Genomic DNA, 27,063 nt, shown 5'->3' on the forward strand with positions numbered 1-27,063 from the left:
CATTCGGCACATCTAGCTTGGTTGTTAGTCGCTTATTGGATCCTCAAATCTTGAAGCTGTTTCTTGAAGGATCCCAGGGTGTTGCTTCGTGTTAAGAGAGAATTCTGGGGAAATTACCCCTGTTATTTAGAGGTGTGCGTGAACAACTGTGATAATAATAATAATAATAATAATAATAATAATAATCCCTAGATAATTTTGTTTATTATCTTAAAATAAGTATTACATAAATAAATAAATGTGTTGTCATGGCAACTGGTGATCAATGAAATAAGAAAATAAAACCAAATCAAATGAAGAAAGTTGTACAGTAAAGAAGGCGACCCTGGAAGCTGGGGAGCAGTGCCTGACTCTGTTCCGCCTCTTTCTTCGTTTAAATTGGTACGCAGCTGGGATTGATCCCGAGTTACTCCCGTATTCAGCCAGTCCGCAGCTCCGTACACCGGCAGGCTCGCTGCAATCGACCCGACAAGACCAAGCAAGACAACTAAACAAACAACCAACAAAACAGATATACACACGGCTGCTGCTTCATCATCTAAACACACCAAAACAAAGAGCTCGGTGTTATTTTAAGGGTATATAATCGCCTAAAATGTACGGAGACAAAAACTGAATCTGTAAATATCCTTGTAGATGCGTGGGCAGAGTAACTCAGTTCAATCACAGTTTAGTTAGGTTTTTTTGCAGTGCATTTGTATCTGAACAGTAGACTTTGCTAGATGAACCAAACCCTATCGGACAGCAGACCGCGTTCTTGGATATTCTGTAATTGACTAGGGGGTGGTGACACATTTAAATCAGTCCCCGACCCCAACCCCTCCCATCACCGGCCCGAGTTTCCCCTGGTCTGTTGCTTCTCGCCGGTTGCGTTACCCGGCGCACCGCGCACAGAGAGGGGAAGTTCCGGGCTCGGATCTGCAGAGCCTCGCGGGGGAATCGATTGGAAGGAATCGGGATCGTGCATCGCGAGTGAATCGGGACTGAAATCGTGTCGCGACAGAGCAAGCGAGGGAGGCACGGAGCAGATGCGCACCAGCAAGGTGGGAGCGGGCGCATTGGTATACACTGCAGAGGCACGGACACCCACAGAGGCGGGCTGAGTGGATTCGAGTCCCAGGGATGGCTGCAACTGCGGCGCCGGGAGAGGGGCCCGATCTTATCGATATCTACGCCGAGGAAGAGTTCAACCAAGGCGGCGCGGAGGTGAGCGAAGCGCAGGGGTTGGGGGTTAGAGTCTCCAGGAGCGGGGGATGGAGTGAGCAGAGCCGGGGGGGAGGGGGGCGTGTTGGTATAACGGTGTAATAACAATACTGCCGTACGCAGCTGGAGAGCACATCTCACGTGTAGCATTTCTATCTGTTAGTTTGTTTGGGTCCGTTCCGTTTCCCTCCACGCTGATGCACCTCCCAGCCTGACTAGTGTGCAGACAGCAAGCTCAGGTCAAGTTATGTTTTGGGACTTCAACTCGGCCGGGGGGGGTGGCACGAACTCATAAACAGAAAGAAGAGCTTTGAGACGTTTATTATTTTTCGAGCTGATCTCGTCTACAAACAGAACGACTCGGATCAATATGACACAAGGTATTCATCTGTGTAGCTTTGTATGCATGAGGACAATACAATGCTTTCACTCAGTCTTGTATTATATTTGCATTATTATTATTATTATGATGTCTGGTTATGGCTGCGCCTGTCTGGAGAGAGGTTTATAAACAAGGTCAATACAAATCTCTACACGGCAGAGGTTAGAGAGGCTCGTTTTCTGTCTCCTCAGGTGTGTCTCATTAGGCAGTTAGTAAAATGAGGAGTGGATCATACTGCTGTGCATCCCTGTTGCTGCTCCTACAGTAAACGCAGCCTGGCTGTACAGAGAGAGTGCACATTACAATAGCACAGTTTGAAACGCGGCGTTCTCCTAGCTGAGGCTCTAATGACACAGGAGGTGTGCGCCTGTCGGTGGATCGGACACCTTCTGTACCCGACGTGTCTCAGCGTAGTAGAGAGATGTGTCTCACGTCTGTCGGTGGTGCAAGACCACAGCGCACGGCAGGAACACACTTCAGAGTCTCCCAAAGTGCCAAGTTTCTTTTCTGTGTTATTTTATTTGTTAATCCCTCATAAAAATGTGCTGCTGTCTTTTTGAAAGATATATATATATAGATATCAAATATAAATATCAAATACTAAAAAAGAAAACTGCATTTTCCTAAAGCCGCTCTCTCTCTCGCAGGAGGCGGGGTTTGAGGGCGGGGCAGAGCACGTGGATCTCTATGACGACGTGCTGACAGGCCCGGTGGGGGGTCGCGAGGTGGCCCCCCCCACCTCCTCGGAGAAGGACGAACCCACCAGGTCTGAGAGCAAGCCAGCCATCCTGTACACCTACAGCGGGCAGCGGCACAAGAGACTGGCGGTGTATGTAGGAAACTTCTCCTGGGTAAGTACCGACGAGGAAGCACCTGCCAACCAAGAGCCATCCCTGCATCTCACAGCTCCCCTCAATGAAGTCTGTTATTATTAATATTGAAATGATTAGGAGCCAGGAGTTTGAGCAGGGTTACAGACTCACACTAGCCCTGCTGCTGCTGCTGCACCCAGTCCTGGGGTTCAGAACTCCCCTCAGTGAAGTCTGTTATTATTAATATTGAAATGATGAGGAGCCAGGAGTTTGAGCAGGGATAGAGACTCTCACTAGCCTGTGTGTGCCCCTTGTGTAATGCAGCTCCCTGATCTCTCTCTCCTCTCTGCTCTCAGTGGACGACAGATGTGGATTTGGTTAATGCTGCCAAGTCTATCGGAGTGAAGGACATCCAGGAGATCAAGTTTGCAGAGAACCGAGCCAACGGGCAGTCAAAGGGGTAAGTGAGCCTCTCTCCCCCAGCCCACACTGCCTCCCTCCCTCAGCTCTAACCCTCCCCCAGCCCACACTGCCTCACTCTCTCAGCTCTATCCCTCTCTCAGCCCACACTGCCTCCCTCACTCAGCTCTACCCCTCCCTCAGCCCACACTGCCTCCCTCCCTCAGCCCACACAGCCTCACTCTCTCAGCTCTATCCCTCCCTCAGCCCACATTGCCTCCCACCCTCAGCTCTACCCCCCCAGACCACACTGCCTCCCTCTCTCAGCCCACACTGCCTCCCTCTCTCAGCTCTAACCCTCCCCCAGACCACACTGCCTCCCTCCCTCAGCTCTACCCCTCCCCACAGCCCAGACTGACTCCCTCTCTCAGCTCTACCCCCCCAGACCACACTGCCTCCCTCCCTTAGCCCACACTGCCTCACTGTCTCAGCTCTAAGCCTCCCCCAAACCACACTGCCTCCCTCACTCAGCTCTACCCCCCCAGACCACACTGCCTCCCAGTCTCTCAGCTCTACCCCCCCAGACCACACTGCCTCCCTCTCTCAGCTCTAACCCTCCCCCAGACCACACCGCCTCCCTCCCTCAGCTCTAACCCCCCAGACCACACTGCCTGCCTCTCTCAGCCCACACTGCCTCCCTCGCTCAGCTCTAACCCTCCCCCAGACCACACTGCCTCACTCCCCCAGACCACACTGCCTCCCTGCCTCAGCTCTAACCTGAAGGTCCGGCTAGTAGGGCTCTAACGAAAGGTACATTTTGACCTTATCAGATCAGTCACATTTTACTACTATCAAAAACAGCAATAATAATAATAATAATAATAATATTATGAACTTGCGCTTGTGACCCAGAGACTGGTTGTGCTTCATGATGCAGCCTCAGTCTCTTGCACAGTTTGCATTCAACTTCGTCTGGGCATTTAAAAAAAAAAAAAAAAAAATCCCAGACAGCAGAGGGGTTTCAGGGGCTGCTTTCAATAGAGCTGACGTATATTAGTATATTTTTTATGTTCCAAACATATTCTACCGTAGCACTTCTCCTTACACTGTCTCATACGTGAGGTATTCAGTATATATTTTCCTGAAGCACTGTAACGAACGAACCTTCGAACACAGCCCTACCGGCTATCGTCCTGACGTGACCCCTGTTTCTTGTGCTCTGCTCTCCCGTCTCGCCCCAGCTATGCGGAGGTGGTGGTGGGCTCGGAGCCGTCTCTCCACACTCTGCTGGAGGTTCTGCCGCAGCGCAAGGTGAACGGAGACCGGGTCGAGGTGCGATTCGCCACACGCCAGAACCTCGGCATGTTCGAGACGCAGGCCAAGAAATGTGAGTGAAACCGTCACACATCAGCCAGGCTAGAGGTCTGATTCCACTGAAGATTTGTATCATTGAATTCTCCTCTCTCTCTCTCTCTCTCTCTCTCCTCCTCTCCCCCCTCCCTCCCTCAGTTGGCGTGTCCCAGAGGAATCCCTCGAAGGATGATTTCGGGGACAAGCCGTCCTGCTCTTCCGGAGAGACCCCACCCCCCTCTCAGCCTCACGCTGACAAGCCACCCTCGCTGCACCCTTTCTACAGCAGACCCCCTTTCCCAGGGGAGCGCCCCTCCTCCTTCCACCCCTCCCCCCATGCACCCCCCCCTCCCCCGATGCACCCCCCACAGGGGGAGCCCAGGTTCGGGGCTCTGCCTCCCCCCCCTCCCCTCCACATGCCCCACTTTGTGCCCCCTCCCCTACACCTCTCCATCCCTCCTCCCGGCCCCCTCCCGCCCACTCTGCACCTAAACCCCGCCTTCTTCCCCCAGTCCCACCCGGCCCACTCTAGCATGGCCCCGCCCCCAGCACACGGCAGAGCACTTCAATCGCGCCCCCCCAGGGGACACCCCTAACCACGACCAGGTGAGAGAGCTGAGAGCGAGAGAGATAGATGGAGATGGATGGATGGATGGATGGATGTTGAAGACATTGTTTGTTTGTCTGTACGTCTTTATGCAATAACCCCCCACCCCTACCACCCCAGGGACAGCGACCCCCCCACGCCCTCCCTTGGCGAGGCAGAGTTCGAGGAGATCATGCACCGGAACCGCGCGATCTCCAGCAGCGCGATCTCGAAGGCCGTGTCGTGGGCGAGCGGGGGGGACCTTGCTGGAGCCATCGAGACGCTGCTCACCGCCATCGCTGTCATCAAGCAGTCGAGGGTCTCGAGCGACGAGCGCTGCAGAGTGCTGCTCTCCGCACTGAAGGACTGTCTGCACAGCATCGAGGCCAAGTCATACGGGGTCCAGGTGAGGGGAGGGGAGGGTCGTCAGGGTCCAGGTGAGGCGACGTCTCACGACGAGGGCGCGTGACTTCCTGGACGGTCGTAGGGGTATGCCCAGGTGAGGGGGAGGGGAGGGGGAGGGGTCCCCTCCACCCCCCCAGGGGGGAGGAGAGAGGGGTCCAGGTCCCAACCTCCCCTCCCCTCCCCTCTCCCAGGTCCACTCCACTCCGGGGGAGGGAGGGAAGAGGGAGGTGAGGGGAGGGGAGGGGAGAGGGTCTGCACTTCACCTGGATCCGTATGATCTGAGGAGAGGGAGGGGGGGTGCGGGAGATGTGGGCTTGTATTGACTCTGTGCTGTGTTCTTCTCCTCTCCTCCTCTCTGCAGGAAGCGGCCCCGCTCCCGCTCCCACTCTCGCACTCACTCCTGGGACTCTGCCCGGCGGCACCGCGAGCGCTCTCACAGTGGGGAGCGGCAAGACGAGCATCACCGCGAGAGAGAGAGAGAGCGGAGCCGCGAAGGAGAGAGGGATCGGCACCACCAGCACCGGGACCGGGACCGGCACCGCTAGGTACCGCAGATACAACCAGGGCACCGCTAGGTACAGCAACCAGGGCACCGCTAGGTACAGCAACCAGGGCACCGCTAGGTACAGCAACCAGGGCACCGCTAGGTACAGCAACCAGGGCACCGCTAGGTACCGCAACCAGGGCACCGCTAGGTACCGCAACCAGGGCACCGCTAGGTACCGCAACCAGGGCACCGCTAGGTACAGCAACCAGGGCACCGCTAGGTACAGCAACCAGGGCACCGCTAGGTACTGCACATACAACCAGGGCACCGCTAGGTACAGCAACCAGGGCACCGCTAGGTACAGCAACCAGGGCACCGCTAGGTACAGCAACCAGGGCACCGCTAGGTACCGCAACCAGGGCACCGCTAGGTACAGCAACCAGGGCACCGCTAGGTACAGCAACCAGGGCACCGCTAGGTACAGCAACCAGGACACCGCTAGGTACAGCAACCAGGGCACTGCTATGTTGGGTGCACATGGAGGCTGGGAGACCTTTCTTGTGAAAGGATGGGGTGGGTTAAAACGGGTTAACTAGCCATGCTGATGAGGCAGAATCACTGGGATCCTTCAAGACCTGACTTGACAAAGTTCTGAGACAAGCTCTGATTGGTGAACGACCTCCTGTGGATGAGCTCTGATTGGCTGAACGGCAACCTTGATCGGGAACTCTTGTGTGAGAGCAGCGAGTCAGGATCTTGTTCAGGTTCTACAGTGATGTCTGCCTGTCTGTCTGAATGTCTGTCTGTCTGTTAGTGATCTAACTTTTCCATTTATTTTCTAGATTTCCATCCAACACTCACCCCCGACCCCTATCCCCCAATGTGAGCGAGAGAGGAGAGGTGGCTGCTTTACCTCTTGAGAGATGGATGGATGGATGGATGACTGGTTTACCTCAGAGAGAGCGAGCACAGATGTTGTTGGGGGGAGAAGAATGCGGTTTGACATCATCAACCAGACAGGCAGGCAGGCAGACCGCTCATGCACCACAAGACGCAGACACCCAGCAAAATCAAATGTGAATCAAAACAGAGAGTGTGAGGGAGGGAGCTGGTGCCACAGCGCCCCCGACAGGCTGAGCCCTGAACTGCACCCTCTACTGGAAACCCACGGGACTGCTTCCGCTGCGAAAGACTTCCAGTCGCACATGTTGCTTGAATGTCAAGATTTCTCTTTAGTGGTTCTGAAAGTCGAGACTGCGAGTGTTTTAAAAATCCTGTGCTTGAGGAGTCTGGGGAAGAGCAGAGCTTCTCATCTGTTTAGCTTGGGGTTGAGGAGATGGGGGTAATGGCAGGTGAGCGCAGAGACTGATCGCTCGTCACATGATGTGTAGAGTTTGTCAGAGTGACAGTGTTTCTACCCCTCTGTGACACCACCTCGCTCCCGCCAATCGAATCACAGCCCAGTCCCAACTGCTCTGCAGTGGGAGCCCTATTATTATTATTATTATTATTATTATTATTATCATCCCAGATTGAATGTAAAGCGTGGCCTGGCTCTCACGCGGTTATGCGGTGGAGTTTGGAATCTCCTTGTCAGTTAATCTGGAGAGTTCTCTGGCTGTTCTGTTGAGTAAAAGCGCTCGCTGTCACCCCCGCATCTCTGTGCTGTACGAGTCTGTCTGTCGCTGTGGTGAGTTTGGGAGTTTGTTTTGGACCTGCGTTGTGTGTCTCACTGTTAAAAACGTCAGTGACGAATTTCAACCGAACGAGGGGCTGTCCTGGGGCAGGATGGGAGTGTGGAGGACTAACATGCTCTGAAAAAGGAAGTGAAAATATAACAATAATAATAATACTGCCCTCTTCTGTTGAGGTTTTGTAACTGCAGTTATTTGCATACACCATTGATATTTACCTTTTTTGTAAAGAAATAAAGAAACTCCTGAATCATTTTCAGCTGGGATTGAAAGGAGGTGCAATGTTCTGTCTGCTAGCTGGGTGTGTTTTTGTTTTGTTTTGTTCGTTTTTTTCCTGATGAAGTTTCTAGTTGAAATGACCGCTGTGTAAGAACCCTTCTTTTGATACATCACTGTGTTTTTTTTTTTTTTTTTTTTTTTTTTTTGTAACAAAAAAAAGAACATTAGTGACAATAAATAATGGAAGATGTTTTTATGATTTAATTTGTTGTTTTTCTTCTTTTGTGAAGTAAGCTGCTTGACGGTGGAAGTGTTTTTTGCAGTTTCACATGGTAACCCAGAGACACGTTTTTTAACAAGTGCACTGTCACACACACAGACAGACACAGACACAGTCACACAGACACAGTCTTGCACACACTCAGTTTCAGTTCGTTCACAATCTGATAAGCGGCTCTCTTGGTGCACTCTGCTATAAGGGCTGGTGAGGTGCATATCCCATATCTTCATATCCCAGCAGAGCCCCGGTACACGCGTGCAGCGGGACTGTCACCCTGACCCCGCGACGCCTTCGGTTACCCTGGAAACGAGTGTGACGGTAAGTATGGCCTCACAGAGCCTGGCCCGGCTCAGATCAAACCCGAGGTCCCGATCACCCGCCCAAGACCGCCTCCGAGTGGATTGAAAGCATGGCAGCGGCTCCCCAGACGCTGTCTCTGGGGTTCATCAACTCGGCCAGCAAGTACCTGACCGCCGAGTCGTACCTCTACAAAGTGAACGCCACCGCCACCTCCATGCGGCACAAGCAGATTTGGCAGATGGAGTTTCTCAAGCAAGACCAACCGCGGATTCATCTCAGGTCGACCTTCAGCAAGTACCTGGCGGCGGATAATAACGGCAAGCTGACCTGCGATAAGGAGGCTCCGAGCAGCACCTGCGTCTTCATCCTGATCACGCACCCGGGCGGGCAGGTGAGGGCGCGCTGCGGGGCGGTCTCCTAAATCCGACAGCCTAGCTGGGACAGGCCGTGTCGTGTCTGCTTCTTTTTTGTCGCTTAAACAGTAGCTCTTATACACAGGAGTGCACGTTGGATTTGTGTACGGGTCAAACTTCTGGCAGCACCTGTAACAGGCGGTCATGTTGCACTGAGTTCTGCAGTTCTCAATTCAATTGAGCAAAAATGCGCCCAGATCAGATAAGAGAGAGGCAGCAGCGGCAGGCTGGGGGATAATGCATCTAGGGGGCTGCGTACATAATAATAAAACTCTCTGGCATTGCATGGGTAACCCTAGTGAAGCGGCGGGTATCGTCCCGTTTCTGCAAAGATATCAAACAAACATTAAAGTCAAGTTTCTTTACCAATGCTTTTTCAGAAGCATACATTATCAATACCACGCCGTACACAGCAGCTGCTGTCCTTAACTTTGAATTTCAACAAAATGCAAATTATCGCGATAACTTGGGAGAGGCGGTTGCTATATTGATCGTTTTTGTTTTAGGCAGGATTTTAAAAGCAAAATAGCACTGCTATTAATATACCTTCTGCTATTATAGGGTAATGGTTAACGTCTCCCACAGTAAATGTCCGCTTATTTAAATCGGCCCGCGATGGAAACGGTAAGGTGAAGTTTGATCCGCCCAGATTCAGCAGCCACAGCGAGAGGTGACACCGTGCAGACTCCTGGCTGTGAAATCATTGTACATGGTGATAAAACTGATTAAATAGAGGTCTGATTGCATCACTAGGAGCTTTGTTAAAATAATGACACATTTTTTAAATTTTGAAACTCCCGTCTCCAGGTCTCGCTCCAGTCGGAGCTGTCTCAGCGGTACCTGGGCGGCGCGGAGGACAATGTCTCCTGTTTTGCTGAGTCGATGACTGACGGTGAGAAGTGGACGCCTCGCCTGGCACTGCACCCCAGCGTGAGCGTGTACTCGCAGGGCCGCCGGCGGTACATGCGCTTTGACGAGGCGAGCAGCAGCCTGACTTGCGACCAGGACCTGGCCTGGGGCACCAACTGCGTGCTGACCCTCTACTTCGACGGGAAAGGTATCTCCTCTCCTCTCCACTCTCGACTCCTTCACCCTCCTCTCTTTTCCCTCTCTCCTCTCTCCCCTGCCCTCTCTCCTCTCCTCTTCCCTTTCCTCTCTCAGCTCCTTCACCCCTCCTCTTTTCCCTCTCTCCTCTCTTCTCCTTCCCTCCCTCTCCTCTTGACTCCTTCACCCTCTCCTCTGTTTTCCCTCTCTCCTGTCCTGTCCCCTCCTCTCTCTTTTCCCTCCTGTCCTCTCATCTCTCCCCTGCCCTCTCTCCTCCTCTCCACTCCTTCACCCCTCTCTCCTCTCTGCCTTCTCCTCTCCTCTCTCCCCTCTCCTCTCTTCTCCTTCACCCCATCTCTTTTCTCTCTCTCCTCTCCTGTACTCTCCTCTCTTCCCTCTCCTCTCCTTCACCCTGTCTCTTTTCCATCTCTCCTCTCCTGTACTCTCCACTCTCGCCTGCCCTCTCTCCTCTCTCCCCTGCCCTCTCTCCTCTCCTCTCTCCTTTCTTCTCTACTCTCCCCTCTCCTCTCCTCTTGACTCCTTCACCCTCTCCCGTTTTCCCTCTCTCCTCTCCTGTATTAACCCCTCACTCGCTGCTGTGTTTCAGAGAAGAGGTATGCTCTGCGGACAGGCGCAGGGACCCTGTTGTCGAGTGACGGCCGGCTGGTTTCGGAGGTATGTGCGCAGGCGCTGTACTCCTGCCAGCTGCGCAGCGGTTTCCTGCTGCTGCGGGACATGGAGGGGAAGTACCTGTCGGGCCGCGAGAGCGTGGTGAAGACGTTCAAAACTGAGCAGCCGGGCCGGGACGAGCTGTTCACCTTGGAGCCGAGCCCGGGTCAGCTCTCCATCCTCTCGCTGGGCAGCAGCAAATTCATCTGCTTGCGCCCAGGTCAGCACCGAACACACCTGAGCACTCACCTGAGCACTAATCACACCTGAGCAGTAAACACACCTGAGCACTAAACACACCTGAACATTCACCTGAGCACTAAACACACCTGAGCACTCACCTGAGCAGTAAACACACCTGAGCACTCACCTGAGCACTAAACACACCTGAGCACTCACCTGAGCACTAAACACACCTGAACACTCACCTGAGCACTAAACACACACCTGTGCACTGAACACACCTGAGCACTAAACACACCTGAGCACACACCTTTGCACTGAACACACCTGAGCACTCAACACACCTGAACACTATCACCTGTGCACTAAACACACCTGAGCACTAAACACACCTGAGCACACACCTTTGCACTGAACACACCTGAGCACTCAACACACCTGAGCACTCACCTGAGCACTAAACACACCTGAACATTCACCTGAGCACTAAACACACCTGAGCACACACCTGTGCACTGAACACACCTGAGCACTAAACACACCTGAACACTATCACCTGTGCACTAAACACACCTGAGCACTAAACACACCTGAGCACACACCTTTGCACTGAACACACCTGAGCACTCACCTGAGCACTAAACACACCTGGTTCTCTCTGCTGGTATCTGATGTCTGGTCTCTCTCAGGGGCGGATATCTATGCTAATCAGGTTGAAGCTGGGAGAACTGAGACTTTCCAGATCATGCACAACGAGGCCAAGAAGACTTGCTTCAGAGCCGCATCCAACAACTACCTCTGTGTGGTGAGACACTGGCCTGCCCAACCTGAACCCTGAACCCCCAACCCCTAACCCTGAACCCCCAACCCCTAACCCTGAACCCCCAACCTGAACCCTGAACCCCCAACCCCTAACCCTGAACCCCCAACCTGAACCCTGAACCCCCAACCCCTAACCCTGAACCCCCAACCTGAACCCTGAACCCCCAACCCCTAACCCTGAACCCCCAACCCCTAACCCTGAACCCCCAACCCCTGAACCCCCAACCCTGAACCTCAAACCCCGAACCCTCAACCCCCAATCATGAACCGCCAACACCGAACCCCCAACCCCTAACCCTCTCTCTGCAGGGTAGCAATGATATGATAGTGGCCTCCCCCAGTGTGGAAGATCGGATCTGGTTTGATTTGCTCTATCAAGGGGAGAAGGTTTCCTTCAAGGCAGACAATAAGTTCATGTCAGTGAAGCCTAATGGCCAGCTGGTAATGACAGCGACTCCCCCCGGTGAGTCCCCTCCTCAACCACAGCCAGCGAGTGTACTGGGATTGTACTGGGATCGTACTGGGACTGTGCTGTACTATTGTTGTGATTATCGTCCCTCTGTCCTCTCTCTGCTCCCAGGGAAGTTGGGGGAGTTTGTGCTGCGGCTGATGAACCGCTCCCTGCTTATTCTTCAGAGTGATTTTGGGTTCGTGGGTCTGGCTCCAGGGACTCAGCGCCTCGATGGGAATCTGGCCCAGTACGAGGCCTGCAGGCTGGCAGCCAACGACAGCGGCTTCTACCACTTCAAAGTGGGTGAGTCCCACACTGCTAGAGTGCCACACTAAGCAGGCAGGACTCACTAGAACAGGGACCCTACACTATAACCTGGACACTAATACTTAACCTCTAGAACCTAGAATAGACTTTAGACCCCTTTATGTGTGCTGCCTGTGTGCTTCTCCGTCTCGGTGATCCTGCGGTAGTGATACCCGTTAATCCTGTCTGTCTCTCACTCTGTCTGCCTCTCTGTATGTCTCTCTGCCTGTGTCTCCCTGCGCAGGTGACAAGTTCTGGGAGATGGATAAGTTTGGGGTGATAACAGCGACCGGAGACTCTGCTCAGAACTTCACCCTCGAGTTCCACCCCCCCGCCACGCTCACGCTCAGGGGCCCCAACGGGAAGTACGTGGTGGCGGAGCAGAGCGGGGGGCTCAAGGCTGTGGGGGGGGACGCCGGCTCTGCAACACACTTCCACTACTGAGCCACGGAGCGCCAGACAGACAGACAGAGTATACCAGAGGCAAAGCTTTCCAGCTCCCAGCTGCAGTGTAATTGATATTAGAAAGATGAGTTCCCTGCCACCCCGGGAACAGCGTGCTTGTACTGTAACTAGTATTAGACATTCTGAATGAATACATGCAGGCACTAACCTTTAGACTGAAGTCTTTTTCAATGTCTTTGAATGTCATGTTAGTGGTATAGTACTGCACAGAACCCCGGACTGATCATGTAGAGGGTCACTTACTGGTTGCATTGTGTTATTTACTGCAGGAGTTTAAACTTTTTTAGCAAGCTGAGCTGAAGCAGAAGATTTCCTCAGTGGATTGAGATGCAGCTGTCTCGTAGCAACAGCAGAGAGAGAGTGAGAATGAATATGAATGAATGAATGAATTCCAAAACCTCAGGCAGAGAGAACATGGTCAGAGAAATGACAGGTACGAAAAAACCCTACATTTTGCAGTTTGCCCAAATGGGCTGCTGGTTCCTGGGTGACTCGGTCTATGATTTCTCATCAGTTCGCCCGTCCTCCGTGTCACTGGGAGGAAGTTATAAGACTTTGCTTCTCCCTGCAGCGAGAGGTCCTGCGTGGCACTGCTTCCTGGACAAATATCAAACACAGATATTCCCACTAATTGGAATTTTGAGATCAGCTGGCATGGATGCTGTGCAGCTGTGGATTACAGTTCCCATGAAATGCAGCAGAGGGGAACGTCGGTATCAGCTTCCCATGAGGACCAGGTCGCTGCTTTCAACGGGTGATCGCTCATGTTAAAGTGAAGCGGAAGCGTGCGGGGCTGTCATGTCTGGAGCTCTAAGTGCTGGAGAGTGTTGGGCAGCGTGGAGCTCTAAGTAGTTACAAAAGAATTACAAAAAGAAAAACAAAGAAATCTAAACTTTATTAAAAAGTATGACTGATACAAAGAAACACACTTTTAAAAGTGATCAAAATGCAATAAATACAAAATATATAAAACTGTACAATAACTGTTAAAAGAGATCTGGTAACCTCTGTACAAAGCAGCCCCTATGCAGAGCTGTGTGCTGCTCCTCCAGTCGCAGTCACCCTGGTCCTGCTAGAAGGTATCCACCCTGAAGGACACAGAGGGGAACATTCATTCACCCAGTTTAAATGTCAAGAGCCTTTTTAACAGGCTCAGCTAGAGAGTCTCGCCTGGTGAGAAGCAGGAATCGAAGGCAAAGAACATTCCTCAGAAAAAACATCATCAATGAGAAATACACTGATAAAGCTTGTGGTCAGTGTATAGTGAGTGGTCAATGTACAGTGTGGTCAGTGCAGTGGGTGGTCAGTGTGCAGTGTGGTCAGTGCAGTGGGTGGTCAGTGTGCAGCCAGTGTGCAGTGTGGTCAGTGCAGTGGGTGGTGAGTATGCAGTGTGTACAGTGTGGTCAGTCCGCAGTGAGTGTGCAGTGTGGTCAGTGCAGTGGGTGGTGTGTACAGTGTGGTCAGTGCAGCGAGTGGTCACTGCGGTGCTTACCTGGCAAATGCAGCCAGAGCCACGATGCCCAGGAGCAGCTCCAGCAGGTTGAAGAGCAGCAGGACAGCGTTGAGAATCACCTCGACCCGCAGCACGAAGCTCTGGAGCAGCAGGAAGTACACAGACATCACACAGCAGGGCAGGGACAGGAGCAGGGAGACAGCCAGGGGGAGACTGCGCTGAGACAGGTTACCCTTCGAACCTGAGACAGAGACACACACACACACAGTCATTAATCTCTACACTAAACCGCACAAAAGCTGCAACACAACACAGCAAACAACCACAGCTCAATATGAGAGAGAGAGGGGGTTACCAAAGAAGAGGCGCAGAATCTCCACCCCTAGGAACAGGAACAGCAGGACCAGGTCCAGGGTAAGGTTAGCAGGGGGGTAGGGCAGCAGCAGACCTGGGGAGAGGGGAACACATTAATTACGTTAGTATCGGCTTTTCATGTTTTTTTGATTGGAATGAATGACTTGTAATGTGTCTGTAAGTGCTGGGTGGCTGCCTCGAATCAAGTTGCGAGTTTACTTTCTCTTACACTCTGGATGACAGACCCAACGCTCGACTTGATTAGAGGCAACGACCGAACACTCAGGACCGCACTGAAAACACAGTTAGAAACATGCGCTCCGAGGACCTCACTGCAAACACAGAAACATGCGCTCAGAGGACCTCACTGCAAACACAGAAACATGCGCTCAGAGGACCGCACTGCAAATACAGTTAGAAACATGCGCTCAGAGGACCACACTGCAAACACAGAAACATGCGCTCAGAGGACCTCACTGCAAACACAGAAACATGCGCTCAGAGGACCTCACTGCAAATACAGTTAGAAACATGCGCTCAGAGGACCACACTGCAAACACAGAAACATGCGCTCAGAGGACCTCACTGCAAACACAGAAACATGCGCTCAGAGGACCTCACTGCAAACACAGAAACATGCGCTCAGAGGACCTCACTGCAAACACAGAAACATGCGCTCAGAGGACCGCACTGCAAACACAGAAACATGCGCTCAGAGGACCGCACTGCAAACACAGAAACATGCGCTCAGAGGACTGCACTGCAAACACAGAAACATGTGCTCAGAGGACTGCACTGCAAACACAGAAACATGCACTCAGAGGACCGCACTGCAAATACAGTTAGAAACATGCGCTCAGAGGACCGCACTGCAAACACAGAAACATGCGCTCAGAGGACCTCACTGAAAACAGTTTGAAACATGCACTCAGAGGACCGCACTGCAAACACGATGCAACACTGAGAATCCCTCTGACAGAACGGAGAGCCGGACTCCTACCTTTGTAGATGAACATGAGTATCTCAGCAATGAAGTAGGCAGGGTAGTACCAGCCATTGAGGAAGAGGAGGACCTCTAGTGGCGTGGAGGAGAGCTGCGCCAGGAGTCAAGGACCAAACAGCAGCTCTTTCAGGCTTGTGCTTTTGTGCCGGTTTCAAACGCTGCACTGACCGAAGAGGATTACAGATTTTTTTGGTGCAAATTGGAAAAGCGATTGCAAAGATCAGTGGATTCTCGAAAGCAAAAAGAGAGGGAGAGGCGAGCGACTGAAAGAAAGGCAGGCTGTGATTCCGCAGCGCACACAGATTCTTTCACGGATGGTTTTTACGCAGCTCGCTGACTTTGCTGAGCAGCAATGAAAGGATACAATCAGGGAGCTTTTACCTGCAGGTCAGGCAGAGGGGGAAAAAAACAACAGTAATTCAATTTCACTAATGAGTTGAATAAAACAAGTCTCAATGCTTTACTATAACAATTATTTATTATAATAGCATGGTAAAGCACAGCACAGATATTGGGGGGACCTTACCCAGATCGGTCTGTCTGAATTAACACAGCTGCCCGCCAGTCAAACAACACGTTCAGACAACCAAAAACAGCGCTAATAAACTGTACTAACTCGTTTAAAACCAAACTCGGGCTGCCTCGCGTGTGTACATTTAAAAACAAATACAACAGCATTTAAAAAGAAAGATTACCGAGCCGGTTAGAGACTCACCTCTCGACGCCATCTTCTCTCACCATAGAAACCAGTGTGTCTCACGGGAAAGGCAAGCCCAACCCATTTCAGAGGGCGGGCTGTTTACACCAATTCCGGATTTATTTCGCATGACGTGCTTACACATTGACACCAGTCAATCACCAAAACCGCTCCTACGAAAATTAACCTCTGAAGTCACGCCATCTACTACAAAAAAACCGCGACTCTCGATAAAACAAGCCCAATTGCTTCTGCAGCGGACCTCATTAAATCGGTGCGGCTCCGGAAAGCGTTTGCGGTGCCCTCTGCTGTTCACAATGAGTAATGCAGGGAGTGACTTCGGCAAACACGGACGCTGCTTTAACTTTCATTTCTTATCCACATGCTGCCATCGTGTGGCCATTAACTAGAACTACGGATTCAAGTATAAACAGCTCAGTATCCCTTTGAAATGACTCGGATTAACATTACCCCCCCACCCCCCCGTGCAAAAATAAAGACATTTCTAATACACTCTTAAACACCAAACCCCCGTGCAGTTTAGAACTGGTGTCCAGTTCATATTTTAAAATTATTCCATTTTCAGTTTTGTCGGGAGCTGTTATTTTACGACTGATCACATTAAAAAATAAGACAGTTATAACCAAAATAAACCAACGAATTAAACCGAAACCAGCCTGTGAAAGAAGGGCTGTAGTTCTCCACCGATGCTGCCGCCGTGTGGCGAGGCACAAGGAGTCGGGTAATAATCCGTGCAATGTACGTCTCTGACGTCATGCGTTAAAACCTTTACTGCCCGTGAAAACAATACTTTCCAACAAACAAAGATAATTACACTACAGTCAGACCAAGGAACAGTTACAAAGATATGCATAAAATGTTTTCTTTTTTTAAGTGGATATTATTGTTATGTAATCACTCATAATTGTCATTTGAAAACTGAACCATTGTTAAAATAAAGTGACCGGTTAGCGCAGACTGCATTTTGTTGCTTTATGCTTGCAGATGTGACACTTTGAAGCAGGAATTAATATGTGTTATATACACAACCTACTTCACACTCAGAGCAAAATCAAAAATAAAGCAGTAAATAGATCATTAATATGAAATACAAATGGAAAAGTTATAATTGCAGAAGTATTCAAACCCTTTGCTGTGCAAACCTAAATTAATCCAGGTGCACAAAATGACCTTAACGAGCCACACAATTAGTTGAATGGCCTCTGTCTGTGTGCAATATTAGTGGTTCTCATGATTTCAGAATAAGACCACTGTATCTGTGAGGTTCCTTGGTCAGGTAGAGCATTTCAAGCAAAGACTCAACCATGAAGACCAAGGAGCTTTCAAAGCAAGTCAGGGATAAAGTCATTGAAAAGCACAGATCAGGAGAAGGGTATAAAAAAATATCAAAGTCTCTGAATATCCCTGTGAGCACAGTCTACTCAATCATCAAGAAATTGAAGGTGCATTGTACCACCCAGACACTGCCTAGATCAGGCCTACCCTCCAAACTGAGCAGCCGGGCAAGGAGGAAACTGGTGAGGGATGCCACTGTGAGGCCAACGACAACTTTGAAAGAGCTGCAGAGTTCAATGGCTGAGATGGGAGAAAATGTGCATCAGTCAACAATATCCAGAACACTTCACAAAAGTAGCCTGTATGGCAGGGTGGCAAGAAGGAAGCCATTATTATAAAATAAGCCATCTCAAAGCCTGCATGGAGTTTGCAACAAAGCACCTGAATGATCCTGCAACAATGTGGCAGAAGTTACTGTGGTCAGGTGAGACCAAATTGGAACTTTTTGGTTTAAATGCCAAACGTTACGTTTGGCGCAGACCCAACACAGCATATCTCCCAGTCAACACCATCCCTACAGTCAAGCATGGTGGTGGCAGCATCATGCTGTGGGGATGCTTCTCCTCTGCAGGGACTGGAAAGCTTGTTAGGATTGAGGAAAAAATGGATGGAGCAAAGTACAAGCAAAAACTAGAGGAAAACCTGTTTCAGTCTGCTAAAGACTTAAAACGGGGGTGAAAATTTACCTTTCAGCAGGACAATGATCCAAAACACAAGGCCAAAGCTACACTGGAGTGGCTTAAGAATAAGAAAGTGAATGTCCTTGAGTGGCCCAGTCAAAGTCCTGACTCGAATCCTATTGAGAATCTGTGGAAAGACTTGAAAATTGCTGTCCAAAGCAATCCCCAAGCAACCTGAGAGAGATTGAGCAAATCTGCCAAGAAGAATGGACTCAAATTGCACCAAGCCGGTGTGCAAAGTTGGTAGAGACTTACCCAAAAAGACTTGTGGCTGTAATTGCTGCCAAAGGTGCTTCCACCAAATATTGAGTTGACGGGTCTGAATACTTATGCAATCAACATATTTCAGTTTGTTCTCTTTCGTTTTTGCTGACATTTACTGTAACTTATCTTACCCTTAGAAGTCTTCAGTTTCAAGTTTTGAATAAAATATTAAGTTTAAAAAAAATGTGTATGCATTAATTTGGAATTTCACAAAATGGGACACCATTGGAAGGATCTGAATACGTTTGCAAGGCACTGTATATATTCAGTGCCTATAGAAAGTCTACACCGCCTTTCAAAATGTTCACCTTTTGTTGCCTTATAGCTTGGAACTAAAATGCATTAAAACTGTTTTTTTTTCATTTATCTACATCCTACCCCACAACTTCCAAGTGAAAAAAATATTCTAGAAATTTGTAGAAAATTAATTAAAAAATAAAAACTGAAATAGCTTGGTTGGATAAGTGTCCACCCCCCCTTGTAATAGCGATCCTACATTAGCTCAGGTGTAACCAATCACTTCCACCTGTGTTAAATTGTAGTGATTCACATGATGTCTATGTGTGTGTACAGTGTCTGTGTGTGTTTTGCAATAACCTGTAAAATGAAAGATTATTAAACAAACCAGAGGAAACAGAAAGCTTTACTACTCTTTATTAGAACTAGGACTTTTTCCACAAAAAAGAGTCAAATTTCAAAATATATCATCATCTCAGAAAGAAATATTCTACTACCCTATACATAATATAGATTTTTTTTTTAGTTTTTTTTTTTTTTTTTTTTTTTTACAAAATAATTTAAGTTTTTTAATGAAGTTACAGTGTAGTCATCTTCATCATCATCATCATCATCATCATCATCATCATCATCATCACTACTTTTGTGTACCTCTAACCCCCGGAGATTCCCCCCCGCCCCCACCCCCACCCCTACCCCTACCCCTACCCCTACACACACACTGCCCTGCCTGCAGAGAGGACTGCTTTAAAACACAGAGAGAGAGAGAGAGCGAGAGAGAGAGAGCAAGAAAGAGACAGACTAGACCATGTGGTCTCTACCTGCACTGCAGCAGCCATGGCGTAAATAAAGAAATCCCCCAACTCTGTGGATGGGAGGACTGGGGGGAGCTACTAGCTGGCCTGTAGCTCTATCTCTCTCTCCACAGGGGGGCGCTGGGTTTCACTGCCCCCCTCTTTGCAGACTGTGATGTTGGACGGTATATTCCTGTTGGCAAGTCCTGTGTTCTCCTGTGTTTTACTCTAGCATCTTATCAGGGGAGAGTGCACTGAGCCATCTCTGGGTGTGCTGTTTCTGTGCACAGCGAGGTCGTGTGCCCATCTCTCCTGGGGGCGCTGTTTCTGTGCACAGCAAGGTCGTGTGCCCATCTCTCCTGGGGGCGCTGTTTCTGTGCACAGCAAGGTCGTGTGCCCATCTCTCCTGGGTGCGCTGTTTCTGTGCTCAGCAAGGCTGTGTGCCCATCTCTCCTGGGGGCGCTGTTTCTGTGCACAGCAAGGTTGTGTGCCCATCTCTCCTGGGGGCACTATTTCTGTGTACATTGAGGCTGTGTGTCCATCTCTCCTGGGGGCGCTGTTTCTGTGCACATTGAGGTTGTGTGCCCATCTCTCCTGGGGGTGCTGTTTCTGTGCACATTGAGGTTGTGTGCCCATCTCTCCTGGGGGCGCTGTTTCTGTGCACAGCGAGGTCAGTGTTCCTGTGCAGGTGGAGTTACAGCACAGTCACTTACATGACTCCTAAACTACTGAGATGCAGATTAACTGTTGCAGGTGAGCAGTGAGAGAGAATCTGTGTGTGTGTGTGTGTGTGTGTGTGCGTTTGAGTAAATCTGTGTGTGTGTGTTTGAGTAAATCTGTGTGTGAGTGTGTTTAGAAGTGTTAATATCTGTGTGTCTGGCGTTCCTGTTTCTGTGAGCTGTAAACTGTGTAACATACAGCAGGTTCTCTGTGGATGAGTAGACAAGGCAATTTTGTGAGAGCACAGCTGTGTCTCTCCTGGCTGGGAGCTCCGGATGTAATCGGGAGGACAAAGGGACACGGCTGCCTGCTCAGTGAATCTGAGCATCGCTGTGTCTGGTTTCCCTGCCTCCTCCTCCTGCTCCACCCAGAGAGGCAGCAAGGGAGACACTGGGCTGTGCTGGTGTCTGTTCTCTGCAGGGCTGTGCTGTGCTGTGGTCCAGTCTCTGCAAGGCTGTGATGTGCTGTGGTCTGGTCTCTGCAGGGCTGTGCTGTGCTGTGGTATGGTCTCTGCAGGGCTGTGCTGTGCTGTGTGCATTCACTGCACTGTGAGCTGAGGAGTCTGTGCTGTCTGGTTCCAGCGATGGTGTTCCCGGGGGGGCGGGGGGGTGGCAGAGAAAGCGAGAGAGGCCAGCAGCTCCTCCGGTCCCAGCTCTCCCAGTACAGCAGGGTCAGGGAAGGCCCATGGCGGCAGAGTGAGGGGTTCAACGCACCCTACAGGACTGTCTGTTAGCACTATCAGCACCCAGGCAGCAAACACAACATACCCCACAGGACAACACCCCCCCTCCCCTCGGAGAAGGACACCTCCTCTGGGAACTGGCCTGGGACAGACAATCACCAATAAGAGAGACAGTCACACATTTGGGAACTTCAATAAATACCGCCCCCCTCACACACACACTGCAGGGGAGCCGGGCAAGCAGGGAGAGCGTCCTCACTCTCCTCCCTGACTACGTCCAACTGTCCCGAATCAGCAGGTGTGAGGGTGCAGGGACAGCGTCCAGAAACTCAGGCATCTTCACTACTGTAAATATTGAAACCCGAGTGCTAAGCACTGCAGCCCTCTCTCCCACCAGCGTGGAGACACACCAGAGTTCGAAATAAAAGATAAAACAGCTTCTTGTAGTGGTGCTGTCATATTATATGCTCTAAACTGTTTCTTTTAGTCTACCAAGTATATACTATTTACCTTCGCAAGGCAGCTAGAATCTATACAGATCTATTATATAGATATATATATATATAGATATATCTATATATTATATATATTATATATATATATACTAATACAAAGTTGGCAAAAAAAAAAAAAAAATTACACATCACAACTGTGTTAAATAAACACTCCTGTTGAGAGACAGCCCTGGGAGAGACAAGGAGGCGGGAGCAAGACACCCACGGACCAATCAAGATGTAGCCACTGGAAACCCCGCCCACTGCTCAAAGTCAAGCAAAGGTTCTGGTGGGGACCGCGCAACAGTTGCCAAATGTGCGTACAATAAGCGGAATTGGGCTTGTTTAATTTTTGGTCGCGGTTTTTGCTTTTCTTTTTGTAAAAGGTGGCGTGCCTTCAGCATTTACAAGTGGTTGTAGGAGTTGTTTTGGTGATTGACTGGTGTCAATGTGTAAGCACGTCATTCGAAACAAATCTGGAATTTGAAAAACACACCCACTCCGTCTGAAACGTGTTGGATTTGTTTTGGGCTTGTTTTGAAAGGCAGTGCCGCTTTTTCTTCTCGTGAGATTTACTGCACTGGAGCGGGAGGTGCTGAATAAAGAGGGGCTTGCGGTGAATGATAGCGGGGGTCCAGCGACTCTGCTACACTGCAGCGGGGTACAGATTCAGTGCTAGGGTTCAGGTCAGCTGATACGAGTGCTGTGTGATTTTGGGATGCAGGGGGCGGGGCGGGGACTCTTTTGCCTCAGCCTCGTCCCAGACAGTGCGTCACCAACAAAAATACCTCAAGCTGCTTTCCCAGCCCTTATTCAAGAAGGGCAGACTGCAGTTATTACTCTTAAAGTGACACATGGAAAAATCTTCAGTGCACAACGAATATTGAAACAACCTGTACAGGAATTCTTTAAAAACTCACAACTGTTTTTTTTTTTCTCTTCTCGTGTAAGAAAAAACAAAACAAAACAAAACCAAAACAAAACAAAACACACACCAAGCACACAAACACATGACCCGACAGTAAAATGATTATTAACATCGTCATCAATATTATTACTTGTATTGGTATTGATATTATTGAGAATAATGCGTTCTTGAGCCCTGATCAGGAGGGAGTCAAACACCTGTGCTGTACAGGTGCGTAAAACAATTTAAGGGTCTTGTCTGGTTCTCTGGGAGATGACAGAGTGGACGTTCCCCCCCCGGAGCGGGATCACGCAAACAAACGCGTTATATCTCATGTTACTCAGCTCAGTCCCCACTTGGGGGTGTTGTGAGCTAACTAATGCGCTAACGAGGAATGTGGTTACAGTTAGGAGAGGGCTGCTGAGCCCTGGTCCTGGGATCCCCCCCTGTGTGAGTCTGCTGGTTTGCATTCAAACTCAGCTCTCCTTACTTAACGAGACTCTAAAATCGAGCTGCTAATCTGCTTAATTAGACCTTAAAAAAAAAAAAAAATCAGCTTTTAAACAGTTCCAGATAATATTTTATAAGTAACTTGAATTCTGCAACTGTTTAAGAGCTTAAACCAATAAAAATGTATCAATTAAGCAGATTATCAGTCCAATTAAGGGCCTCGTTAAGTAATCAATAGCTGAGTTGGGATGAAAAGCAGCAGACTCACACAGGGGGGGATCCCAGGACCGGGGCTGAGCAGCCCTCAGTCAGGCCTTGTGATTTTCGGTTTCAACCGATAAAAAACGACAAAACACCCCGATACAAAAAAAATAAAATCAATAAATCAAGAAATACCGGGAAATATGGCTGGCCACCAGTGGGTTACTCAATTCACGTTGACCACCCCTTTCCTATTAAAATGTGTTTTTAGAGGCGGTTGCTACCTGGTCCCAAACAACACCGCGCTTCCGCCAATGTTTTCAGCGCTCGCTTCTTTTAAAGGGAAGGACAACTTATAAAATGAGAGAAAACTCTGAATTGAAGTGAATTTCAGTGACTGTACACTTAGGAGTCTTGATTAAAGCCAGTTTGAAGGCTAACACTTACAATGTAAACGTACGTTTCCCGCTAAACTAACTCTCCGACTTTATCGTTTGATATAAATTATAAAAAAACTAAAAATAATAACTATTTTTATACAATAATAATAATAATAATAATAATAAATAATAATAATAATAATAATAATAATATGATCAACTAATTACAATATTTTTACGTGGAATAACCGACGCCGGTGTATGGTTCTGTTTCACTTCATTGTTCTCCGTTCATCTACCTCGGGATATTGTACACGTACTTGTAAATTCAGAGGTTACGGTTTCAGCTCACGTTGAATAGTCCTGGGATACGGGGTTAGGACCGGTATTCTAGCTTCTCCAGGTTGAAAGCAATATTAACGTGTGTTGAGTGGAACCCCTTTGTTAAATTGATATTCTTGTTATCGAGAAGCATATTTACAAGAGGCTATTGCGAAGAGAGGCTTGAATAATCGATACATTAATTAGTGACGCTCTTAATTGTGTCTGAATGATTAAGGTCACCGTAAAGTCCGGAATGGCTCGAATTGCTATGAAAGGTGCGCGTCTTATTCCATTCCTTGAATTGTAATTTGTTTTTTACAGATTTGGCTGACACACGACACGGGTGTTCGAGTACATGTTCCAGTTTTCTCTTTCTGAATGGTGTTGCAGTCTGCGCCGTGCTGTTCACTAGCTGTGGTTTGGTTTAGATTCAAATACGAACTCTTACAGTACAATTTTACATGTGTTTTAAAGAGCACCGATTACTGTTAGTTGACGCGCCTGTTTGTTTGGAAACAACTAGCAACAATCACCGCGCATGTGACGTCAGCGGCAGCACATTCCTACATTTCGGTTGGAGACTCCGCTGGCAAGATTTAAAATGAGATTACAATCTGGAATGGAGGCTTGTTGGCGAGATTTAAAACTGTGTTACAGTTAAGATACAGAATTGCAAATTGTGGCGAAATGTAAAAACAAGGGGTCCCTGTACTTGTGGAGTTCAAGGGTCTGATTAAAATTGATGGCAGGTTTCAAAGCATTCCCAACTGACATGAAGGACCTTCCTGTAGGTGAAACGTGCTCCGTGTGTCAGGGAGCTACCATGTGTGTTTCGTTCCGGTTTCAATGCACTGTCTTAGCTAACCCTTGCCCTGCTGCTCCTGCTGTTGTTGTTTCTCCTGTTGATTACTCTGCTGCTTCTCATTTTTCACACGACACTGGCCCCCCCACCCCTCACAGCTGTGTATTAAGAGAGTTTTATGGGGCAGCTCATTTCAATGTAACCAGAAACCTAAAGTCAGTTTGAACTAGGGCTGTGCGATACTCACACACTCCCAGTAATTACCTTTAAGAGGTTGCAAGGTATTAATTAATGAACGGAAGTGGGCTTCATGTCTCAACACAACACAGCCACACGGCCCCTCGTTATTGAGTATCAATCAATAACAGTCTGACTGTGTTACCATGACAGAACAGGTCGTGATTGAACTACAGGAACTAAAACCTGGTTATATTGTGAAGCCATCGTTTTGATTTGAGTTTGCTTAGCAATGTGTCCTGCAGTCTTGGGCAGGATGTAATCTGTGATGAAACACGAGGGAAGCTGTTTCCTGATGCACCAGGGAAGCTGTATCCTGACACAAGAGGGAAGCTGTATCCTGATGCACAAGGGAAGCTGTATCCTGACGCACGAAGGGAAGCTGTATCCTGACGCACGAAGGGAAGCTGTATCCTGACACACGAGGGAAGCTGTATCCTGATGCACGAGGGAAGCCGTATCCTGATGCACGAGAGATGCTGTATCCTGACGCATGAAGGGAAGCTGTATCCTGATGCACGAGGGAAGCTGTATCCTGACACACGAGGGAAGCCGTATCCTGATGCACGAGGGAAGCCGTATCCTGATGCACGAGGGAAGCCGTATCCTGATGCACGAGGGAAGCCGTATCCTGACGCACGAGGGAAGCTGTATCCTGATGCACCAGGGAAGCTGTATCCTGATGCACCAGGGAAGCTGTATCCTGACGCACCAGGGAAGCTGTATCCTGATGCACGAGGGAAGCTGTATCCTGACGCACGAGGGAGGGCCAGAGAGACAGAAAGCCTGTCGCAGACACAAGCCAACATCGAGGAAAGACTTCGAGTTGAAACAGTGGTTATAAAGATGAAGGCAGCCAAGGCAATGGCCAGAAAAGCCGCTGAATTTATATTGGTGCCGACCCTGCGAGAACTCCCACTCTGTCTGTTCCCAGTTCAGACCAAGCCTTAATCAACACCCCTCCCTTTAACAGTTATTATTATTATTATTATTATTATTATTATTATTATTATTATTATTATTAATAAACATTTGCATCTTGTCTTTTAAAAAGTGCAGATAAACCTCGCCAAACCACACAGACAGCAGCCATGGCGAGAGAGAGAAAGAGAGAGAGAGAAAGAGATAGAGAGAGAGAGAGAGCGCCCTATGGGGGCACTGGCTTACTACCCTTACACTTGGAACAAACACACGCACAGTAAAGAAGCCCAGTCCTCAGCACACTCCCTGTTAGCCTGGCTGAGGAATAGTGCAGACCCCTTTTATGAGTGGTGTCCATAATAATCTTACTAGTATTAGCGTTATGATAGTTGCTGTTGTTGTTGTCAGCGTTCTTGAAGCTGCAGGAACCACAAGCCTCTCTGTCCTGCCAGGGAGAGAGTGGGTTTACAGACAGCGCCCCCCTCAGGCTGGAAGAACGCGTTGCAGTTTTGTTAATACATTGTCTGTGTAAGAAGGGATGCACCAGCTATGTTCTTATGTGTAATTCTTCTCTAAAACGTAAGCTACAGCACTTCACACACACTTAAGAAACAGACGGCGATGTTTTTTTTACATAATTAATTGATGTTTTTGTGCCAGTGCTGGACAGCCTCTCAGTTCAGTTCAATTCAGTTTGTGTTGTATTTTTTGAAAGGATAGGCGACGGCAGAGAGTCCTGGGCCCACGGTGTCTCTCCCCAGGGACTCGCTCATCTATTGATTGACTGATTGGTTGATTGATTGATTGACTGATTGATCGATTGATTGACTGACTGACAGATGGCTGAAGTTGTACCCGTTTAGAGAGTTGTCATGACAACGAGCCCCCGGCGTGTCTTTTTTGTGTGCATAAAATGTTTTTTTTCTGATTGCGTAGAGAGTGTCCAGTGTCCTTCGTCCTACACCCTTGCCCAGGACAGGAGGTTGGGTGGGGGTGGGGACGGGGGGAACGGGGTGGTGGGGTGGGGCCCACCCCACCCGGGGGCAGCCCTGTCCGTCAGGCTTTCAGTAAGCTGGTGCCACTGTGCCACAGCCTGGCGAGGCCGGCCTATCATGTCCTTCCAGTGCTTTACCTCCCCCGGGCCACTCTTCCACGACAGGTAGATCTGAAACACACACAGCAGACACTGTATTTTTTACAGTGCATAATCTATCTATCTATCTGTCAATCTCTGTCGCTATCTGTCTATCTCTTGATCTTTCTATCTACCTCTCTTTGTCTATCTACAGTGCCGTGAAAAAGTATTTGCCCCCTGTCTGATTTTCTGCATTTTTGCACATTTTTTACATTGAATTTGGTCAGATCTTTTTATGGGTTGTAATAGTATATAGAGGGAGTCTGCGAGAAAAAATGACACTAAAGTCTGGTGCTTCTTTCATTTGTTTGAGGTGGAAGGTAGTCAAACATGCAATCTTCAGGTGTGAAAAAGTTATTGCCCCCCTAGTTAACTCAACTCAATTAAAGGGATAGGGTCTCCTGTTTGAATACTTTGGTTAACAATCAGGCCTGATTTGGGCCAGCCCTGCCCAATATAAATCTAACTAACTTTGGCCCTTACCATCAGAGTGAAGTTGTCA

At 49.2% G+C, this 27,063-nt stretch overlaps 5 protein-coding genes across 5 annotated transcripts in view; 3 read left to right on the top strand and 2 right to left on the bottom strand.

Annotated features, from left to right (window-relative positions):
• The first annotated feature begins 349 nt into the window (after positions 1 to 349).
• Positions 350 to 7,734, top strand: LOC121330091 (cleavage and polyadenylation specificity factor subunit 7-like). Its single transcript, XM_041276365.1, has 8 exons — positions 350 to 1,206; positions 2,233 to 2,436; positions 2,754 to 2,857; positions 4,038 to 4,183; positions 4,306 to 4,739; positions 4,791 to 5,138; positions 5,499 to 5,712; positions 6,467 to 7,734. The coding sequence occupies exons 1-8, from the start codon at positions 1,123 to 1,125 to the stop codon at positions 6,508 to 6,510; spliced, it is 1,578 nt and encodes a 525-aa protein (XP_041132299.1). The 5' UTR covers positions 350 to 1,122; the 3' UTR covers positions 6,511 to 7,734.
• Positions 7,735 to 8,226: 492 nt separating this feature from the next.
• LOC121330092 (fascin-like) lies at positions 8,227 to 11,858 on the top strand. The gene is made up of 6 exons (XM_041276366.1): positions 8,227 to 8,508; positions 9,338 to 9,587; positions 10,182 to 10,463; positions 11,116 to 11,231; positions 11,558 to 11,689; positions 11,829 to 11,858. Exons 1-6 carry the CDS (start codon positions 8,227 to 8,229, stop codon positions 11,856 to 11,858), a joined length of 1,092 nt encoding a protein of 363 aa, XP_041132300.1.
• On the top strand, positions 11,848 to 12,513 carry LOC121329797 (fascin-3-like). Its single transcript, XM_041275614.1, has 2 exons — positions 11,848 to 12,002; positions 12,250 to 12,513. The coding sequence occupies exons 1-2, from the start codon at positions 11,858 to 11,860 to the stop codon at positions 12,447 to 12,449; spliced, it is 345 nt and encodes a 114-aa protein (XP_041131548.1). The 5' UTR covers positions 11,848 to 11,857; the 3' UTR covers positions 12,450 to 12,513.
• Positions 12,514 to 13,346: 833 nt separating this feature from the next.
• Positions 13,347 to 16,088, bottom strand: tmem216 (transmembrane protein 216). Its single transcript, XM_041276536.1, has 6 exons — positions 15,996 to 16,088; positions 15,645 to 15,661; positions 15,278 to 15,371; positions 14,279 to 14,371; positions 13,963 to 14,164; positions 13,347 to 13,558 (listed from the first exon to the last, which is right to left on the bottom strand). Exons 1-6 carry the CDS (start codon positions 16,006 to 16,008, stop codon positions 13,543 to 13,545), a joined length of 435 nt encoding a protein of 144 aa, XP_041132470.1. The 5' UTR covers positions 16,009 to 16,088; the 3' UTR covers positions 13,347 to 13,542.
• Positions 16,089 to 26,384: 10,296 nt separating this feature from the next.
• The window catches only part of LOC121330094 (synaptotagmin-7-like), a 73,549-nt gene continuing 72,870 nt past the window's right edge, over positions 26,385 to 27,063 (bottom strand). Inside the window, exon 13 of the mRNA XM_041276367.1 lies at positions 26,385 to 26,591. Within this exon, the coding sequence (XP_041132301.1) occupies positions 26,385 to 26,591 (207 nt within the window). The remainder of the gene's footprint in view (positions 26,592 to 27,063) is intronic.

The sequence above is a fragment of the Polyodon spathula genome, chromosome 17 (genome assembly GCF_017654505.1).
Source record: "Polyodon spathula isolate WHYD16114869_AA chromosome 17, ASM1765450v1, whole genome shotgun sequence".
In the NCBI taxonomy this organism is placed as follows: Eukaryota; Metazoa; Chordata; class Actinopteri; order Acipenseriformes; family Polyodontidae; genus Polyodon; species Polyodon spathula.

What these genes read in the sequence shown, in the direction of transcription:
- LOC121330092 (XM_041276366.1), top strand. Translation starts at nt 8,227, where the DNA reads ATGGCAGCGGCTCCCCAGACGCTGTCTCTGGGGTTCATCAACTCGGCC. An exon ending in TCACGCACCCGGGCGGGCAG is followed by an intron (nt 8,509 to 9,337) that starts GTGAGGGCGCGC and finishes TCCCGTCTCCAG; the next exon opens with GTCTCGCTCCAGTCGGAGCT. An exon ending in CCTCTACTTCGACGGGAAAG is followed by an intron (nt 9,588 to 10,181) that starts GTATCTCCTCTC and finishes GCTGTGTTTCAG; the next exon opens with AGAAGAGGTATGCTCTGCGG.
- tmem216 (XM_041276536.1), bottom strand. An exon ending in ACTCATGTTCATCTACAAAG is followed by an intron (nt 14,372 to 15,277) that starts GTAGGAGTCCGG and finishes CCCTCTCCCCAG; the next exon opens with GTCTGCTGCTGCCCTACCCC. An exon ending in GATTCTGCGCCTCTTCTTTG is followed by an intron (nt 14,165 to 14,278) that starts GTAACCCCCTCT and finishes TCTCTGTCTCAG; the next exon opens with GTTCGAAGGGTAACCTGTCT.
- LOC121330091 (XM_041276365.1), top strand. Translation starts at nt 1,123, where the DNA reads ATGGCTGCAACTGCGGCGCCGGGAGAGGGGCCCGATCTTATCGATATC. An exon ending in TCAACCAAGGCGGCGCGGAG is followed by an intron (nt 1,207 to 2,232) that starts GTGAGCGAAGCG and finishes TCTCTCTCGCAG; the next exon opens with GAGGCGGGGTTTGAGGGCGG. An exon ending in CCAAGTCATACGGGGTCCAG is followed by an intron (nt 5,139 to 5,498) that starts GTGAGGGGAGGG and finishes TCCTCTCTGCAG; the next exon opens with GAAGCGGCCCCGCTCCCGCT.
- LOC121329797 (XM_041275614.1), top strand. Translation starts at nt 11,858, where the DNA reads ATGAACCGCTCCCTGCTTATTCTTCAGAGTGATTTTGGGTTCGTGGGT. An exon ending in CTTCTACCACTTCAAAGTGG is followed by an intron (nt 12,003 to 12,249) that starts GTGAGTCCCACA and finishes CTCCCTGCGCAG; the next exon opens with GTGACAAGTTCTGGGAGATG.